This window comes from Silurus aristotelis (genome assembly GCF_946808225.1).
Source record: "Silurus aristotelis genome assembly, chromosome: 23".
In the NCBI taxonomy this organism is placed as follows: Eukaryota; Metazoa; Chordata; class Actinopteri; order Siluriformes; family Siluridae; genus Silurus; species Silurus aristotelis.
The window spans coordinates 4065596-4085525 of NC_139596.1; the positions used below are offsets into that span (position 1 = coordinate 4065596).

Consider the following 19930-nt stretch of genomic DNA (forward strand, 5'->3'; position numbering starts at 1 on the left):
ACAGACAGACGGATGTAGACAGACGGACGGACGGACGGATGTAGACAGACAGACGGATGTAGACAGACGGACGGACGGACGGATGTAGACAGACGGACGGACGGACGGATGTAGACAGACGGACGGACGGATGTAGACAGACGGACAGACGGACGGACGTAGACAGACGGATGTAGACGGACGGACGGATGTAGACGGACGGACGTAGACAGACGGACGGACGGACGGACGTAGACGGACGGACGTAGACGGACGGACGTAGACGGACGGACGGACGTAGACGGACGTAGACGGACGGACGTAGACGGACGTAGACGGACGGACGTGGACGGACGGACGTGGACGGACGGACGTGGACGGACGGACGTAGACGGACGGACGGACGGACAGACGGACAGACAGACGGACGTGGACGGACAGACAGACGGACGTGGACGGACGTAGACGGACGGCCGTGGACGGACGTAGACGGACGGCCGTGGACGGACGTAGACGGACGGCCGTGGACGGACGTAGACGGACGGCCGTGGACGGACGTAGACGGACGGACGTGGACGGACGGCCGTGGACGGACGTAGACGGACGGCCGTGGACGGACGTAGACGGACGGCCGTGGACGGACGTAGACGGACGGCCGTGGACGGACGTAGACGGACGGCCGTGGACGGACGTAGACGGACGGCCGTGGACGGACGTAGACGGACGGCCGTGGACGGACGTAGACGGACGGCCGTGGACGGACGTAGACGGACGGCCGTGGACGGACGTAGACGGACGGCCGTGGACGGACGTAGACGGACAGACGTAGATAGACAGACAGACAGACAGACGTAGACAGACAGACAGACAGACGGACAGACGTAGACGGACAGACAGACAGACGGACAGACGTAGACGGACAGACAGACAGACGGACAGACGTAGACGGACGGACAGACGTAGACGGACGGACAGACGTGGACAGACGGACAGACGTAGACGGACGGACAGACGGACAGACGTAGACGGACGGACAGACGGACAGACGTAGACGGACGTAGACGGACGGACAGACGTAGACGGACGTAGACGGACGGACAGACGTAGACGGACGTAGACGGACGGACAGACAGACGTAGACGGACGGACAGACAGACGTAGACGGACAGATGTAGATAGACAGATAGATGTAGATAGACAGATAGATGTAGATAGACAGACAGACAGATGTAGATAGACGTAGATAGACAGACAGACAGATAGATGTAGATAGACAGACAGACAGACAGATAGATGTAGATAGACAGACAGACAGACAGACAGATGTAGATAGACAGACAGACAGACAGATGTAGATAGACAGACAGACGGACGGACGGACAGACGGACGGACAGACGTAGATAGACGGACAGACGTAGATAGACGGACAGACAGACAGATGTAGACAGACGGACAGACAGACAGATGTAGACAGACAGACAGATGTAGACAGACAGACAGATGTAGACAGACAGATAGATGTAGACAGATGTAGACAGACAGACAGACAGACAGATAGATGTAGACAGACAGATAGATGTAGATGAACAGATAGACAGATGTAGACGGACGGACAGACAGATGTAGACGGACGGACAGACAGATGTAGACGGACGGACAGACAGATGTAGACGGACGGACGGACAGACAGATGTAGACGGACGGACGGACAGACAGATGTAGACGGACGGACGGACGGACGGACAGATGTAGACGGACGGACGGACAGATGTGGACGGACGGACGGACAGATGTGGACGGACGGACGGACAGATGTGGACGGACGGACGGACAGATGTGGACGGACGGACGGACAGATGTGGACGGACGGACGGACAGATGTGGACGGACGGACGGACAGATGTGGACGGACGGACGGACAGATGTGGACGGACGGACGGACAGATGTGGACGGACGGACGGACAGATGTGGACGGACGGACGGACAGATGTGGACGGACGGACGGACAGATGTGGACGGACGGACGGACAGATGTGGACGGACGGACGGACAGATGTGGACGGACGGACGGACAGATGTGGACGGACGGACGGACAGATGTGGACGGACGGACGGACAGATGTGGACGGACGGACGGACAGATGTGGACGGACGGACGGACAGATGTGGACGGACGGACGGACAGATGTGGACGGACGGACGGACGGACAGACAGATGTGGACGGACGTAGACAGACAGATGGATGTAGACAGATAGATGGATGGATGGATGGATGTAGGCCACAGCAAAGAGATTAGATCAAAAAAAGATCTAATCTCACACAGACAGAACACAGACAGTTCCAGGGTTTTTGTTTACTTTATATGAAGCTCCATAAGCAGAGTAATCTTCCCATTTACGTTCTCAGTTCTTCAGTCTTTATTATTATTGGGTTTTTTTTTTGTTTTTTGTTTTTTTTATAAATATTTATGGTAATTAACTGACACCTTTATTCAACTTTCCATTATCCCTGGCGTTTAAGAGTAAAAGACCAGCATTGGCAGCTTAGGTAGTGCTGAGACGTGAACATCATTCAACAAGCTACCTCAAAATGACCTCTTGATGACCCCTGAGTCTGATCTGGTGCGGCAATTCTGTCTGCTCTCAATCAGATTAATTTGCATCATCATATTTGGTGATGGTGGTGAAGCATTTGTATAGGATTTACTGGTTTACTCATAAATGGACCTTTTATTGCCAAAACACACACTTTTACACGTGTGTGTACACACACACACACACACACACACACTCTCACACACACTGTTGTGCCATCGGTACGGATCACTGATGTGGTACGAGGTGACGGTGGTGAAAAAAAGAAGTCTCTGACAGGACAATTGGTTCATTTCAGCAATAAAATTCAATGTTACATTTTCAATAAGCAGGTCCTTCACCACGTCTACATACACCTCATTGTTCCAATAATAAAAATATCACGAAGCAGCTACGGACAAATGAGTACCTTCACCTCTCATATCTTAGTCATGTGATGTTCAACTGCACACATGCACATTGTTTAGTACTGATTATGATTCTGAATTAATTCATCGAGTGTCTGCTCACCTTTCTGTCTGTTATCGAGCTCTTCAGGATCCTGCCTATGGAGAGACTTACTGCAGTATGTAGTGGAGAAGAGTGATAGCAGGAGTGATTTGTGATAGAAGAGTATCTGTGAGAGTGAAAGGGAAAGTTTATAGGACTGTGGTGAGACCTGAGATGTTGTATGGATTAGAGACAGTGGCATTGAGTAAAAGACAGGAGGTGGAGCTGGAGGTAGCAGAGCTGAAGATGTTGAGATGTTTGTTGGGAGTGACGACGATGAACAGGATTAGAAATGAGTTTATTAGAGGGACCGCGCATGTAGGACGTTTTGGAGACAAGGTGAGGGAGGTGAGATTGAGGTGGTTTGGACATGTGCAGAGGAGGGACATGGGGTATATCAGTAGGAGAATGCTGAGGATGGAGCCACCAGGAAGGAGGTAAAGAGGAAGACCAAGGAGGAGGTTTATGGATGTGGTAAGGAAAGACATGCAGGTAGTTTGTTTGAAAGAGGCAGATGTAGAGGACAGGGGGGTATGGAGACGGATGATCCGATGTGGCGCCCCCTAATGGGAGAAGCCGAAAGAAGAAGTGGTGCCCTGTTTGAACAGATGTGGAGGCCTGTTTTGGAACATCTTTCAACTGTTTCACAAGAGATCATATTTAAGGGAAGATTTGAATACACATTCCTTTTTGCTTAACATCTGGCAGATAAGCTTTCAAGAGGTTCAAATCTTTATTTTATTTATATATTTATAATGTTTCATAAATTTTTAGATGTATTGTTATGATGGTTGGAGTTTAATATTAGTTTGGTTTAACTCTTGATGTTATTGGGTTGTGTTTCTGTCTGTCACATACAGAGAGTAATATGTACATTTACAGTTATTTTTATGCTGCGAGAGATTAAAGTAATCTCAGAAGAAGAAAGTCTTTTTTTTTTTTTTTTATATCGATGTATTAAAAGATCAAAAGAACCCTTTCCTGCTTTTCCCACTTCCTGTCCTACTGAATGACACACGGGGTATTAGTAGTACTCCCCAAAACCCCTTCGTGCCCTACGTAGTGCTCTAGCCTTCGGTTTAGGACGCGGCCGGAGGTCCTCCTCTGGATCTACGTCAGCGCGTCGCCTCTCTGAAGTTCCCGGTTAAAAGAGAACAAGTGAAGAGTCGGAGGGATTAAAACCCCGCTCACGCGCAGAGGTGACCGTGCTCCCCCCCTTCAGGGGTAAATAAGAGGTAAATACATAAACCGGAAATCGGATTTGGGGCGCGTGAGGATTTACAGCCGGGCCTGAGGGGCAGTTTTGGTTCAGAAGCCATTTAGCTTCAGACGTGTGATGGAACTCACGGGGCAGTGCTAAGCTTAGCTTGTAGGCTTGTTGTTAGCTAATGTTCACTCACAAGTTAGCTGTGTGTGTGTGTGTGTGTGTGTGTGTGTGTGTGTGTGTGTGTGTGTGTGTGTGTGTGTGTGTGTGTGTGTGTGTGTGTGTGTAGACGTGGCTAGGCAGCCGGCTAGCATGAGGTGAAGAAGTGACATTGCGGAATGTTGGAGTTGTGTCAGGTGTACACACACACACACACACACACACACACACACACATGCTACTGGACTTTCTCACCTTCTTTAAATAGAAATGTGTTTTATGTATTTGTAGGTCAGAATTTGGTTCAAGGTTCTGGTACAGAGTTATTCAGGCACTTAGGTACTGGTTAATTCATTGGACTTTGGATCGGATGGTCGTAAGTTTAAATCCCAGCCACTCCTGGACCCCTCAACAAGCTCTTTAACTCCACTCCGTTTTATGAATGAGATAAATGTAAGTCTCTATGGCTGAGGGTGTAAATGTGAGCAGGCGTGTATAAAGTGTGAGGACGATGTGTATGATTACAGTCTCAGTTCCATGGTACTAATGTAGAGTCCAGTTGAGATTAAACCATGAAGAAAGTGAGCGTTTTGAGGGAAATCTGTGTGAGAGCATAAGCAGCTGTAGAAGGTAAGTCACATGGGGAGAAAGGATGATTTAGAGGAAGTGAAGGGTCAGGGTGACCTCAGGAAGCAGGACTGCATGTTATTAAGCCTGCTGTAATCTTTACGTGGTTTGGTTGGAGGTGCAGGACTGGGTTGGAGTGAAGGACGGGGTTGGTGGTGCAGGGCTGGGGTTGGAGGTGCAGGGCTGGCGTTGGTGGTGCAGGGCTGGGGTTGGAGGTGCAGGGCTGGGGTTGGAGGTGCAGGGCTGGGGTTGGAGGTGCAGGGCTGGGGTTGGAGGTGCAGGGCTGGGTTTGGTGGTGCAGGGCTGGGTTTGAGTGCAGGACGGGGTTGGTGGTGCAGGACGGGGTTGATGGTGCAGGATGGGTTTGGAGTAAAGGACGGGGTTGGTGGTGCAGGACGGTGTTGGAGGTGAAGGACGGGGTTGGTGGTGCAGGATGGGTTTGGAGTGAAGGACGGGGTTGCCCCAGGGACTTTTATCTGACACAGCCTGACTGAAAAGGAGAGCAGAGTCTGCCATTTTCTGTAGATGTTTTTTATTTCTGTTTAACCGCCTGCGAGTTCAGTAGAAGTTCTTTCTAGTTTGATCAAGAAGATTAATCCTAAAGTGTAAAGTTTTCAGATTTACCCTCATGTCGATAAAGTGACCTGTTATGCAATAAATGGACAAAAGTACTGGGACGTATGACTTTTCCAGCCGTATGTGTTTCTTTGACAAACTGTTACCACAAAGCTGAAGGCACATGATTGTAGAGGACGTCCAAACCTGTTCCAGAAAGTGGGAAAAGATCTTGAGTGGCCTGCTGTTGAGCTCCGAACACTTAAGAACCTGGCCCTCCACCAGCACACTTCAAAATGTAGAATGAGATGTTTAAGAAGCACATGACAGTCTTATGCCCAGGTCTCCACAAACTTTGGCTATGCAGTGTATAAATGTGTAGCTGTAAAGATGTAAATTAGAAGCTCAGAAAATGACACGAGGTGTTAAACGTGTCTTCAGGCTCATTGTCCTGAGGATCCTGTCCCGGCGTCCGCTTTTTTTATACTCGCACTTCCTGCCGCTGTGTGTCCTAATAAAGTAATAAAGAGGAACCAAAACAGTCATGACATCAGTGTCAGTGCTGCTCTACAGGGTTTACGTTTCTGCCTGTGTTGTTTTTGTGTGTGTGTGTGTGTGTGTGTGTGTGTGTGTGTGTGTCCGCAGCCTGAAACATGGATCCATGTTTATTTTTGGCGACAGAAATTTCTCAGGCAAAATACACAGGAATTCTGCGCACGGTTTCAGGAGGCACTTCGTTACGTGACTACTCGCGTTACAACACGTGACCGCTAATAGACTGAGGCTCTTTCTGTTCGAGCGATTTAGTATAATAATAATAATATAATGTATAATAATAATAATGGTATAGTTTCTCAGATCATTCACAGACAAGTAACAGCAGGAGCAGCTGACTGCTCCCCCAGACCTCCTCACCTACATCACTACCCGACTACACCAAGTGGCCCAATGATCCCAGAATCCATCTTCCCAGAAGAGTGCAGGTTATTATAGCAGCAAATTAGAACTAAATGCGTAATGGGATGTTCCAAATGTGCCCCCCCCCCCCCCCCCCCCCAAATTCTAAGAGTCGCATAATCTTATCTGCGTGACTGATGTGGAAACATCTGTCTTTCCTCTGGCATCCATCTGTGTTTCAACAAGTCTGTGGGTTTTGCGGATGTGTGAATCAGACCGACTCGTTTGACCTGCCTGATCTTGTTGAGCCGTTTTTAGGGTGTCTGTGTCTCCGGGCCGGATCGCATACAGGAGCTACAACGTGCATTCAGGCAACAGACCTGCTTCTAAAACGTCTCTGAATGTCTCCTGTGTGGATCGAAACGTTAATCTGTAACACGTGCACACGTGATGCAGCTCTCAAAAGTCCTGCCTGTAGTTATATATACAAAAATACTGTTTTATAAACTGATTTATTAAAAGGTATTCAAGTCCTTATGTCTTTACCACAGTAAAGTTAACAGTAGCTCCTGTGTGACCGTAGACATGAAGCAGAGACATGAAACTGAAATTATATACAACCACAATAAAGCACAGATAAAGATTCTGTGTGTCTCTGAAAAAGCTATAAAAAAAAAAAAAAAAACACTGCTTCACTGGTTGGAAATTTCTTATCTTTTGACCTATTGTGCAGTTTAATACTGTTTCAGTGTTTTGACTGCGCAGGCCTTTGTCTCGTTGTATCCTGGAGATTGGAATGGTTGCCATGTTGGTTGAGGATTTCTTTCACCAAGAATAAGTCTTCAACCGTCCCTCTTTCAAAACAACCCCAAACCATTAAGCTGTCACCTCCATGTTTGACTGTGGGGGTGAGGCAGTCTTCTCTCTCAGACGTTCTTCTGTTGGAGCCAGAAATGGCCAATTTGCACTTCCAAAAGAAACATGCAAGTGTCTCCAAAACCGTAAAAGCCCAGGAGCTTCCAGACTTTTGACAGACCCTGTATGAGAGATGAGCTGAGATACTGAGTGTGTGTGAAATGTGTATGTAGGACAATTGTACATGTAAGACATATACATTACAGTAACACCTGATCACGTGGAGTCTCAATTACATCCGTCCACATACGTCTGCATTCTATGTTCACTTTTTTGTCACTTGTCTTCCTGTTTGAATTCTGCTGACGCTTGGTTTTCTTTTTGCTCTCGTTACAGATCATTATTGTTTTTTTTTACACCACTTCCCTTTTTTTTTTTTTTTTTTTTTCTGTTTTTTTTTAAGGTCCCTGGTGTAAAAGTGTAAATACGCTGCTTGAAGTTATTAGACGGAGTCAATGTTTTGTGAAGAAAGAAAACCAAACTGTAAAGAAAAAGCAGAGGAACTATGAGTTCAGCCAAGCCAAGTGGGCTCAAAGCCCCCAGCAAGATCAGCAGAACAGCCGGGGCCGCGACCAAAACGTCTCCGTCTGGTAAGTCCAGGTCTTGTGTGTATTTTTAAAAATTTTTCTTTCTAGCAATTCCAAAAATGCGATACAAACTGATTGTCCTATTTCAAGTAGCTGCTGCGAAAGCGGTTCCAGTTGACAAAGCTTCACCTGACACCCCAGACGCAGCTGAAGAGTTTCAAGTCGGGGATCGAGTGTGGGTGAACGGGAACAAACCCGGCTACGTTCGGTTCCTGGGCGAGACCCAGTTCGCACCGGGACAGTGGGCCGGCATTGTGTTGGACGAAGCGATCGGGAAAAACGATGGCTCGGTAGCAGGGGTGCGCTACTTTCAATCTGAGCCCCTGAGAGGTATTTTTACGCGACCTTCCAAGCTTTCCAGAACCGAGGGCGAGGCAAATGGGACGATGACAGCGCCAGCATCTCCAACACCCTCCGCAACGGCGCCACCTCCAGCCACTCCTGCACCAGCTCCAGCACCCCCTCCTGCTCCTGCAGCTGCCACAGCAACCAACAATCCAGCTACCAAACCGGCCTCGAACCTCACACGCTCCAATTCCGAATCAGTGTCCAACCTCTCAGAGGCAGGCTCGGTGAAGAAAGGAGAACGGGAGCTGAAGATGGGCGATCGCGTCCTGGTGAGAACGTGACTCGAGTGTGTTCACCTGAGTGCTTAGTGTTAGTCTTAGTGTATGTTTCTCTTGTGTGTTAATGGTCTTTGTCTGTATCGTAGGTGGGTGGTACCAAAGCCGGTGTAGTACGCTTCTTAGGGGAAACGGATTTTGCCAAAGGCGAGTGGTGTGGCGTCGAGCTGGATGAGCCTTTAGGGAAGAACGATGGTGCAGTGGCTGGAACCAGGTACACGTGTGTTAGACTGCAAGTACATTCACCATCATGTGCTACTCTTATATACAAAAATTATATATATATATATATATATAATACACACACATTAGGGGTGAAAAGGTAGACAAAATTCACAGTTTGGTACAATTTCGGCACGAAGAAATGCGAAAGATAAAATCTGCTTAACGCAGATTATTATTATTATTATTATTATTATTATTATTATTATTATTATTATTATTATTAACGTTTGTGAACATCAGCAGTTTACATTTTTAAAACAATTTTGAATAAAATGCTCGCTTGGTTAAAAATATATCAAATTTTTTTATCAAATATATAGGAACAAAATAGAATAAATCCAATAAATGCAAATTAAATTGTTTAAATAAAATGTAATAAATAGAAACATTTTATGAAATAGTTTTGATTTTATTAGAGCTCATCTGGGTAATACAGATGTATAGAATACACGTTCTCACCCTGGATGTTATACTTTGCGACAGTTATCATTTCTACTGTAAGCACATTGGGTTATTGTGCGTCATTCTAAGCATTTTTCAATATGTGGTTTGTACTCAAAAGTTTCAAATGAAGCATAAAGGAGAAAACTAACTAATAAACTAAGTGCTGCTTATTGAATGTTGTTGTTTCCAGATACTTCCAGTGTCAGACCAAGTATGGCCTTTTCGCCCCGGTGCACAAGGTGACACGCATCGGTTTCCCGTCCACGACTCCGGCTAAGGCGAAGGCCACGGCTCGGAAGGCGTCTACACCGGGAGGATTGAAGCGCAGCCCGAGCGCCTCCTCAGTCAGCTCCATGAGTTCTGTCGCCTCGTCGGTGAGCGGCAAACCCAGCCGCACCGGTCTGGTGAGTGTTCTGAGTGTTTTTCTCATCTTATCTTAAAAAATCAACAATATCAAATACCAGAGATGCATCATTCTTTATCCCATGCTCAGAATAAATGCTTAAATACAAAACTCATTCAATTCATTTTTATTTGTATAGCGCTTTTAAAAGTGACATTGTCTCAAAGCAGCAATACAATACTAATAACTTGTACTATGGTACTATGTACTGGGTTGTATCAAAAAGCTGCGAGTTTTGCAACACGCCAGCAGAGGCTGCACACACAGTCACAGGGGGCACCGACCTTCAAAAGTCAGTGTGCAAAAAGACATCGTCCTGTGTGCAACCGGTGCTGTTCCGACCACGTGCGCTACCACGTCTGCTGTTCCGACCACGTGCGCTACCACGTCTGCTGTTCTGACCACGAGCTCGCGAGTTTCTCACCAGCTCTTTAAGCTCTGCGAGCGCACTCGTGCACGCGCACACACACACACACACACACACACACACACACACACAGAGCTCATGTCATATAGCATATGCATTAGCAGCAGCTCACCCATATGGAGCGTAATATTCCGTGATTCATTAATTATGTCAAACCTCCACTGTAATAATAACAGGGTCAAATACAATTTGACTGTCATTTTAGGCAGCATAGCGGCGGTTGCCAAGAAATGTGAAAACCCCATAAAAATATGGAAAATATATTTTTTTTTACATCGATTTAAATTTTCCTGTGTTGCGAACTACACACACACATTTTATATTTTAAATGTTTACATTTTAAACATTTAAATATTTTAAATTATATATATATATATATATATAATTTGTTCTTTTTTTTTCTCTTTTTTTTATAAACTACGTGGAAACTTCATCTGGGGAATTTTGCTAATATTCCAAGTTGAAAACTTGTCAAAAATGTATGGGAATTAATGAGGATTTATTTCACCCATAAACATTTAGTTTAGTAATTTTGTTGCACAATAGTCTACACAAAGCACAAGGAAGTTTTAAACCTAAATTGTATGTAATATTTATTTGCAGATTACCGATAGTTTGAAAAAAAAAAAAGCATAACGCTCCATGTAAAATAGTACTGAACAATATTACAGAATAAAAATTAATGTAATTTCAATGCTTTGGTCTTTGTGAAGAAATGTGAAAATGGCCGTTTTAAGAATGACTTTATTTATGTGAAGTGGTAACACTTTACAATAAGATTCCATTTGTAACATTAAGTTACTTGATAGAACGAAGTACCGTGCACAGTCTCGCAAGCAAACAGCACGCCGTGTCAGGGATTCGCCTCTAGAGGCCGCTCTCGTACCATGTAATGACTGCAGGCCTTCTCCAGCAACCGACACAACCCAGAAAAACTATCGGTATGGATTTTTGCAACGAACTGTCGGCAAAACCGATAAATCGACACGCACTCTTTAGGCACTCGGTTCTGTTTTTTCTCGGTAACAATGTAAGATGAGATGTTTCAGAATCGAATATAAAGGAATATAAATTGCAATTTTATTCACAGTATGACCAGCTTTTAAATAAATAAATGTGTGCCATTATGTGCCAACGTAGCTGACGGAAACGTCCTCGCGGTACACACGGAAGATATCGGGGACCACTGCGCTGCAGGAGGCTCTGAAGGAGAAGCAGCAGCACATCGAGCAGCTCCTCGCCGAGCGCGACCTGGAGCGGGCCGAGGTTGCTAAAGCTACCAGCCAAGTAGGAGAAGTGGAGCAGGAGCTCAGCGTTCTCAGACAAGGTCAAGAACAGGTCAGGACAATTTTTATTTTTATAAACGTATTTCTATATAAGGTTTATTTAGATGTATTTTTTTTATATAGTAAAAAATTTTTCTTATACAGTATGTGACCGAGATGGAGGCCAAAATGGATCAGCTGCGCACCCTGGTGGAGGCTGCAGACAGGGACAAGGTGGAGCTTTTAAATCAGCTAGAGGAAGAGAGGAGGTGAGAAGGACAGGTGTTTGATACTGGATGTGGATAATGTTTATATGTTTTGAGAAATTTAAAATAAGTGCAGTTTTTTTTTATTTGAGTCACTGGTTATTGATTGGTACAGAGGGTATTCTGATCATCTTGCAGTATACATTTTAATTGTTGGCATTTGGGATCAAAAATAATAATAATTTAAACACTATTTCTACAAGAGTTATATTTAAGAAAGTTACAGTTCTTGATTTAAGATCCATACAGAGCCAAGGGAGCATTCCAAAGGATGAAAAAAATCGCAGGATTTAGTTATTCAAATAAATCTTTTCGAGTCCGGTTTCTCTCAAGGGTTCTCCTCATGCCACAGTCGCCACCGGCTCACTCATTAGGGACTTTTAAGGACTTGTATATTCTTTTCTAACTGCTTTATCTTTGTAAAGTGAATTGAAATTGTGACGCTTCCTCCACCATGCTTCACTGTTATAGTTTAAAAGATAATAAAAATCTTCTTTTCATCCCTGCATGAGAAAGGACACTTGTTATACATACACTTTTATATTCACTTCTATTTAGTGAACTTTAAACTTTTATTTATATATATTTTTAAAATATTTTCTCTTTACATATATTTCTATTCGACATGTTGATTTTTTTCGATTTTCTGTTTTTATTTTCTAAGAATCGAAATACCTCAGACTGACCAGAGCTCATCTCGTACCCCCAGTGCACGAGTCTGTCTAACTGAAGCATTTTTTCCCCCCCTTCCTCCAACAGAAAAGTGGAGGACCTTCAGTTCCGTGTAGAAGAAGCTTGTATTACCAAAGGAGACTTGGAGGTAAAGCGGCTCTTGGAAACAAGGTTACATTCGCACGCACTCGAGCGACACCTACGTATCCAAATCGCGAGTTTTCCAGCTATCGCATGCAGTCCATCGGAGGTTTCTGTGGTCAAACGATGCCGGAAAAATTCCCCTCATTTTTTTTTTCTTGTCATTGCTCCCTCACCTTTTTTTTTCTTCATTTTCATTTTGTTTTGTTTGAACCTAAAAACCAGAACATGGATCAGGGGGTTGAAGTTGTTACATGAAACAATAGTACACTTAAATGTAATGTTAATTCTTGATAAAATGTTGCCTTTTTTTTAAATATATGCATTTTGACAGAAGTTGTTTATAAAAAAAAAAAAAAAAAAAAAAGCTCGGAGCAGGTAATAATTTCTCGTTTTCAAAAGAACTCTTATTTTTGTCTTCAGGAGTCGTTTCACCGTGTCGGTGGTGAGAGTTTTCTTTCCGTTCATCTCGGTTTATTACACCGTCCTGGTCGGGGTCATGAGGGACTAATCACTGTACACTAACGGATGAATGAATCACTCTCAAGCTTTTATGTTTGTGAAGGCTACTAACTGAAAACAGCTGGAATTCACATCTGTAACGCATGGCTATAACAGTGAACGATTTCTTTTTATTTTAATAGCAGATCATCTGAAGAGCTTTAAAAGAGTCAGTAAACGTGATCTATGTCGCGTCACAGTATACGTAACAGTGCAGCATAGTCCCAGAGGCACAAACAGTAGTAGTAGAAGACCAGTAGTAGAGCGCCACCTCTGGGATGAACTGGAGCGTCAACAGAACCTTAAATTTCCTCATCCGGTCTTACTAACGCTTTTGTAGCGGATCGATCACCGATCGCCAAAAATCCAGAGGAAATCCTTTCCAGAAGAGTGGAGGGTTCACGTAGGAATGGCGGGATCAATCTGGAACGTTCAGCAAGCCTGTGTAGGTGTAGGATTTTTGTATATCCCCCCCCCCCCCCCCCCAGTACGGCATGTTTTATTCCGCCTATTATCCCTCAATTAATGGTATAAAGTCCAAATGATTCCATTTCTTTATAGTCAAGGCTTCATGTAAGGAATTGATATAAACCTGAGATTTGGAGAACCTGAGCAGGCCATTAGGAACGATCTAAATAAAATATCTCCCCAATAGTTTTAAAACGGGATCATGTTTATTACTTAGTCTCAGTTTATCCAGCAGGTTTATGACTTTATTTTTTTCTTCATTGGGTCTTAGTAGCTATGAAGATCCCCAGGATTGTGTGTTGGTTGTTTTATGTGTTTGCTCACTCACACCCTCTTCATCCACTACAAAAGCCCTTACTTACGTTCTCCAGATCTTTTCTATGGACGTTCAGCACAACAACGTTTCTGCATCCAGCGTTTGTCCTCATGCATCCTTTACCCCCCCCCCCTTTTATTTATTTATTTGTTTGTTTGTTTATTCATTTATTTATTTATTTTAAACCTGCATGTGACATCTCCCCTCATCCATCTCCATCCCCCCCCCCCCCCACACCCCCTTTCCTTATTTATCTTGTGCATTGGGCTGGCATGTGATGGTGGCACTGGTTGTGTTTTCTTCCTCTACCCCCCCTTTCTGTACTAACAGACGCAGACCAGACGGGAGCATGCCCTTCTTAAGGAGCTCGAGCAAAGTCTGCTCTTTGAAAAGACCAAAGCTGAGAAACTCCAGAGGGAGTTAGAAGACTCTAGGGTAATGGATCTCTCTCTGTGTGCTATGACCGGGTTTCTCAGGATCTTTCCTGGACAATTTGAAGCTCACGCAGCACCGTGATAAATCCTATAAAGGCTTAGTTTTTACACACTTCTCCACAAAAATGCTTTTAGACGAGTGAATGTTTTTAAAAATATATAATATACTAAATTATAAAAGAAGCGAAATGAAAACCTTCAATGCAACACACAGAAATTTTATATATATATATATATATATATATATATATATATATATATATATATATATATATATAATTTATACAAACTTTTATACAAGACATTTCTTTGTTTAATACACTATATGGGCAAAATTATTTGGACATCTGACTTCAGCCATATGTAGTTTCTTTTTTAGAGGCAAAAAAAAACTCTGGATAAACTTTTCACATGAACTAGAAGATCCAAGCCTTTCCCAGCATCACAATGCCCTCTGTGCACAAAGCAGCTCCATGAAAATATATGCTTGAGAAAAAGGGGTAAAAGTTTGCACAAGACCATAAATTGCTCGCTTCAGAGCTCCGACCTGCACAATTTTGGAAATTGAAAACTTTTGTGATGAATTTTTCACCTCACCTACATCAGTACCTGATTTCATTCCAAAACCTTGAACCTCTTCCCAGAAGAGTGGAGGGAACTACAAGAGCAAATAGGGATTAAATGTGGAATGGGATGTTTAAAATAATCACATAGGAATCTTATGGTCAGGTGTCCACAAACTTTTGTCCATGTAGTGTAGTTTGTATCACAATATGGAGGGTTTTTTCACCAGGTAGCAGTGCTGCATTCGGCAGGGACCCCCCCTATCAAACACCCCCCCCCATATAATTTATATTATGTACATATAAATGTACATAAAGTCATTAAAAAACATTTGGCAGAAGGCAGTTGCTGTGTTTTGGCCTGAGGTCTGACAGGGTTACTAGAGCGTAGATTTAATACACAGTAGGTTCCAGAAAGTAGTTGCAATGGCCACTAAAGCAAGATCAAGATGCATAATGCTGAGTTGAGCTTTTATTCTTTTATTCTATTTGCTTCTATCTATTCCCCTTTCCCCCTTTGAAATCACTTATTACTCTAGAAAACATGGTGTAGGTAACCGTTCCTTACCTCTTGCGGCTGCTTGGAACAAACCGAAATGATCCCCAGAATCTTGTACCTCCTGCTAGTTAGTGGTTTTAAATCCTTGCCAAGTTTTCAGTTTTCCAGAGATCATGCTGTAACCACATTGCTGGAAAATGTTTTGTTTCTGCGAGACTACTGCTCGTCTCTGTCCCCAGGTCGCTACAGTCTCTGAGAAGTCTCGCATCCTTGAACTGGAAAGAGACCTTGCTTTGAGGGACAAAGCGGTGGCTGCACTCCGGCAGCATTTGGAGGCCGGTCCTGGACAGGAAACATCTGCCGTGGACCCGACAGTTCCAGTCCTTCAGGAAGAACTCAGTTTGCTTCGGACCCGACTCTCGTCTCAAGCCTCCAGCCATGAAATAGCACTAGCCGCCTTGCGTGCGAAGCTGGAAGCAGAATCCAAAGCACACTGTGAGGCTTTGGCCAAACTCCAGGCCTCTTCGACGCTCTCTTCAAACGAAAACGAGCAGCTCCGTGCGCGATTAGCCGAGGCGGAAAAGGAGAACGCGGACGTCGTCGAGCTGTGGCGCGCTAAACTTGCTTCAGCCATCACTTCTCATCAGCAAGCCATGGAGGAGCTTAAGGCCTCCTCGGGAAAGGGGACTGGAGACTCCCAGTTGCGAGAAACTGTGGATAAGCTGAAGTTGGAGCACGAACTACAGCTAGAGGAAAGCTTAGCTAAGCACACCACTGAAGCCAAGAGGTGGAAGCTAGATATCGAAGAGCTCCGGAAACAGCTGAACGCCGTGACCGAGGAGAAGGAGCGCCTGGTGGAATCGCTTCGCACCAATCTGGAGAGCGCGGAGGATCAGCACCTGGTCGAGCTTGAAGAAGCTTTGGGCAAACTTCACAACGCGGAGATCAGGGTAAAAGAGCTCGAGGAGGACAACTCGAAACTAGGGAACCAGGCGGAGGAGAAAGCTCGGGAGGTCCTGGACCAAGCCGCTCTGATTCAGACCCTTCGCTCCCACCAGAGCCAAGGTGTGCAGGAGCTCCAAAGTCTGCTGGCTCGAGTTGAAGAAGCGGAGGGCAAGGCCAGTGTGCAAGAGGGAAAGGTACGATCTGTTATGATCAATGTTTTAAATTCCAATGACAGATCAGTTTCAAGAGATCCAAAAAAACAATGAATTACTGTAATTGGTTATCGATTTTACTTTGAATTGTGGTTCCTAGGTTACTGAGCTGACCTCCATGTTGGACAGCAAGCAGAAGGAGATGGATGGGTTGCAGCAGAACCTGGCCTCACTGCAGCAAACTAAGAGCTCTCTGGAGCAAGAACTTTCTGACTTGGTATGGGATTTATTAGCACTGGGGCATGGTTTAGATGTTTCATATGTGTGGACGGGATCTTAGCATCTGCAGATATTCTGTACATGCAGCTTATGGGCCAGATCATATGTCTTGTACCAAATGGTGACAGATTAATCAGTAACTGGGCCAAGAATGTACACTAGAGGCCGACTGATTTTCAGTAGGATTTTACCGATATCGATAGGAAAGTAGTACTGAACTTTATTAAAAAGTATAAAAGTCCTAAATGAAATAAATATGAATATATTCATTATATTAATAAATGTTGAGTATTTAAATCTGAACCAAACAAAAACCGTTCCATTTAAAGCCAATAAAAAAAAAAGACACTTCAAATAAACAGCACGCGGCGTCAGCGAGACGCCTCAAAAGGCCGCTCTTGAACACTATAACGCAACCTGGAAAAACTATCAGTACTCACTCCATATTAAACTTACATACATGTTTTTTGATCATCAAAGACATCTTTTAAAAAAAATTTGGCAAAATAATAAGCATAAAAACATGGCAGATATGCTTTGTTTCTCTTATTTGTTATTTTGATATATTACACCTGCAATTGTAGAGCATTTTTGTGTCTGGACTCAACCAAAACATGGATCCGGTGCTGTTACTGGAATATCTGTGTATAAAGCTGCACTGTAGCATAAACGTTAAGCAGGAACAATGCAATAGCTTTTATTTTATAAATTTGTACCGCTTTTATTTTTGTGTTGCAGAAGCAGAAAGTTTCAGCGTCTTTAGATGACCAGTCAGCATCTTCACAAGCTGTTCAGAGTAAGTGCTTGCTGTTTTTTTTTCTCCTCTCTGTGCATTTTTCAACAGTTGATGTTTCTTTTTATTCTCTTTCTTTTTTATACTAAATAAATGAAAAGCAGCCATTTTATTTTGCGGCATACAGCAAGATTTACTACACAAAAAAATTTTTTGGTTTCTTAGTAAATCATTAATAGAAAATATTATATATATTACAATTCTAATTCAACTTGACATTTTTTATAAATTTTTTTAACCTGCAGAGTTACAGGAGACGCTCAGCAAAAAGGAGGAACAGTGTGCATCGCTTTCCAGCGAATCTGAAAAGCTCAAGATTCAGCTGTCAGGTACGAGCAGTCAAAATCCGGTCGGATTATTATATAGACAAAAGTATGTGGACACCGGTGCTTGAGATTAGTGTGTTTTGAACATCCCATTTCACATTAAGTTCCCATTTGCTGATACAAGTTCCACTCTTCTGGGAAAATGCTCCACTAGATTTTGAAGTGTTTAGCCTTATAGCAGAAGATCTTCCACGCCAACCCATGTAAAGCATATGTTCATGCAGGAACAGGTTTGAGCCTTCTAGTTCAAGTAAAGGGAAACTTTCATGCTCCCGCGTTCCAAAGACCTCTAATACAACCGTTTAGCAAAGAACCACACATGGCTGGAAAAGTCTTTTAATTCTCCACAATGTACTTCTCGTGCACCAGTTCAAAGTCTTTTTGTGAGCCTTCTTTCATCCTCGCTTGTTCTCAGGCTTGGAGGCAAAGTTGAAATCGGGCGAAGAGAAGCTCGAGCGGTTGAGCAAAGACAAAGCAAAGCTTGAAGACGACATCAGTGAGCGGATAAAGTCATCCGGAGACAGTTCTTCTCAGCTGACCAAGATGAATGAAGATCTCACTCAGAAGGAGAGGTGAGACAAGTGGAATGCGCACTTCACACACTGAAGTGCTGATGGTAGATCCCAGTAGATCTGTGGCTCATAAAACACAGAAATTAATAATGATGGATGTTAATAGAATAGGATATTGTAAATGGAAAAAAAAATATACACACACTATATTGGCAAAAGTATTGGGTCACCTGGTCATAAGTACGGTGTACGGTTCAAGTAAATGCAAAAGTTTATTATCGTGCATCTAAAGACGTCCTGTACAATTGAGTGCCTCCAGTTTTGTGGTAACATATCCAAAAGATCCACATATAGCAGGAAAGGCCAGGTGAGCCAATACTTTTGGCAATATAATGTGTGGGTGTATGTATATATAAATATATATAATATATATATTATATATATTTATATAAAAAGGTTTGGCTCGTTCGAATCTCAATGCCGTCTCTTCCGTCTCAAATTCACCCGTTTGTGATCTCATTCACAGGAGACTCGAAGAGCTTCAGAATCAACTCTCAGAGCAGAAGGAGCTGGTCGCTCTGTCTGAGGAGAGCAGGAGTCAGGAGCAGGCTCGAGCTAAGCAGGAGATCAAGGACACCAGCGAGAGACACCAGGAAGAAGTTTCCGAACTACAGGAGAAGATAAAAACTCTAGTGAGAGCTGGTGGTTTCTTGGTTTCTCAGTATCAGACAGGGAATGTTTTTGTGTAGCTGCTGTGGTGAAAAACAGCGGCACTGAGTTGACTGGAAGAAAGTTCTGTAGACAGATTTGACATTTCTGGCTCTTAGAGAAGAACTTCTGTAAGATGGAGAACAGAAAAGATGTTAGCAGACTGCCTCACCCTCACAATCAAACATGGAGGGTGAGGGCTTAATGGTTTGGGGGTGTTTTGGAGCAGGGAAGGTTGGAGGTTTATATATATACCCACATGGCAACCAGGCCAAAATGAATCATCATGCTGTTAAATGATTCAATGTTTTATGCATGTGGGTTTGGTTTTGATGCAACAGTGTCTAAAAAAACTATAAAAAACCCCTGGGGTAACATGACCAGCAGTTTTCTTGCGTTGTCCTTGTGTAGGAGAAGAGTGTTGAGGAGACTCAAGCTAAGGTACATAAAGCCCAAACCTCTGGAGAGAACGCACTCGCCAGTGCCTTACAGAAGCATGCGGAGGAGCTCCAGGAACTACAGGGTCAGGTCAAAAAAGCACAGCAGCAGCTCAGCACCTCAGAGGAGACGTGCCGGGAACTTAAAGAAGAGCTGGACGAGTTGGTGCCCTTTAAAGAAAAGGCTCAGGTATGAAAGAAGTGACTGGGGTCCATAGACAGGGGGGTAGTGCACATGTCTCAGGATCATCTATATAATGCAGTGGACACGTGTCATGCAAAAGACCGACGGCCTGCTGGTAAAAACTGTTTTTCAGCCTCGACGTTTTTTTTTTTACTCCTGTAGCATCTGTATGATGGTTGCAGGGCGAAAAGGCTGTTTTGGGCTGAAAATGTTCATCGTATCCCGTGGTGGATATGCACAGTGCTGTTATTGCTGGAGAAGGGCAATGCCCCAATGGATCCCATCTCAGGGTTTTCCCTGATCACTGTTAAGGCTTTAACGGTTTTCACTCATTTAA

The 19930-nt window shown here is 44.0% G+C and overlaps 1 protein-coding gene across 5 annotated transcripts in view; it reads left to right on the forward strand.

The window, feature by feature from the left end:
* Positions 1–4152: 4152 nt before the first annotated feature.
* The window catches only part of clip1a (CAP-GLY domain containing linker protein 1a), a 31356-nt gene continuing 15578 nt past the window's right edge, over positions 4153–19930 (forward strand). For 2 of the 5 annotated variants that reach the window (XM_083526303.1, XM_083526305.1), the window contains exons 1-16: positions 4153–4301; positions 7760–8013; positions 8104–8627; positions 8723–8847; positions 9493–9706; positions 11273–11470; positions 11563–11666; positions 12423–12483; positions 14092–14196; positions 15497–16396; positions 16515–16631; positions 17372–17429; positions 17672–17755; positions 18168–18324; positions 18791–18956; positions 19384–19599. In XM_083526303.1, the coding sequence (XP_083382429.1) occupies positions 7929–8013; positions 8104–8627; positions 8723–8847; positions 9493–9706; positions 11273–11470; positions 11563–11666; positions 12423–12483; positions 14092–14196; positions 15497–16396; positions 16515–16631; positions 17372–17429; positions 17672–17755; positions 18168–18324; positions 18791–18956; positions 19384–19599 (3114 nt within the window). In that variant the 5' untranslated portion in view covers positions 4153–4301; positions 7760–7928. The remainder of the gene's footprint in view (positions 4302–7759; positions 8014–8103; positions 8628–8722; positions 8848–9492; positions 9707–11272; positions 11471–11562; positions 11667–12422; positions 12484–14091; positions 14197–15496; positions 16397–16514; positions 16632–17371; positions 17430–17671; positions 17756–18167; positions 18325–18790; positions 18957–19383; positions 19600–19930) is intronic. The other 3 variants (XM_083526304.1, XM_083526306.1, XM_083526307.1) reach the window with 3 other exon arrangements.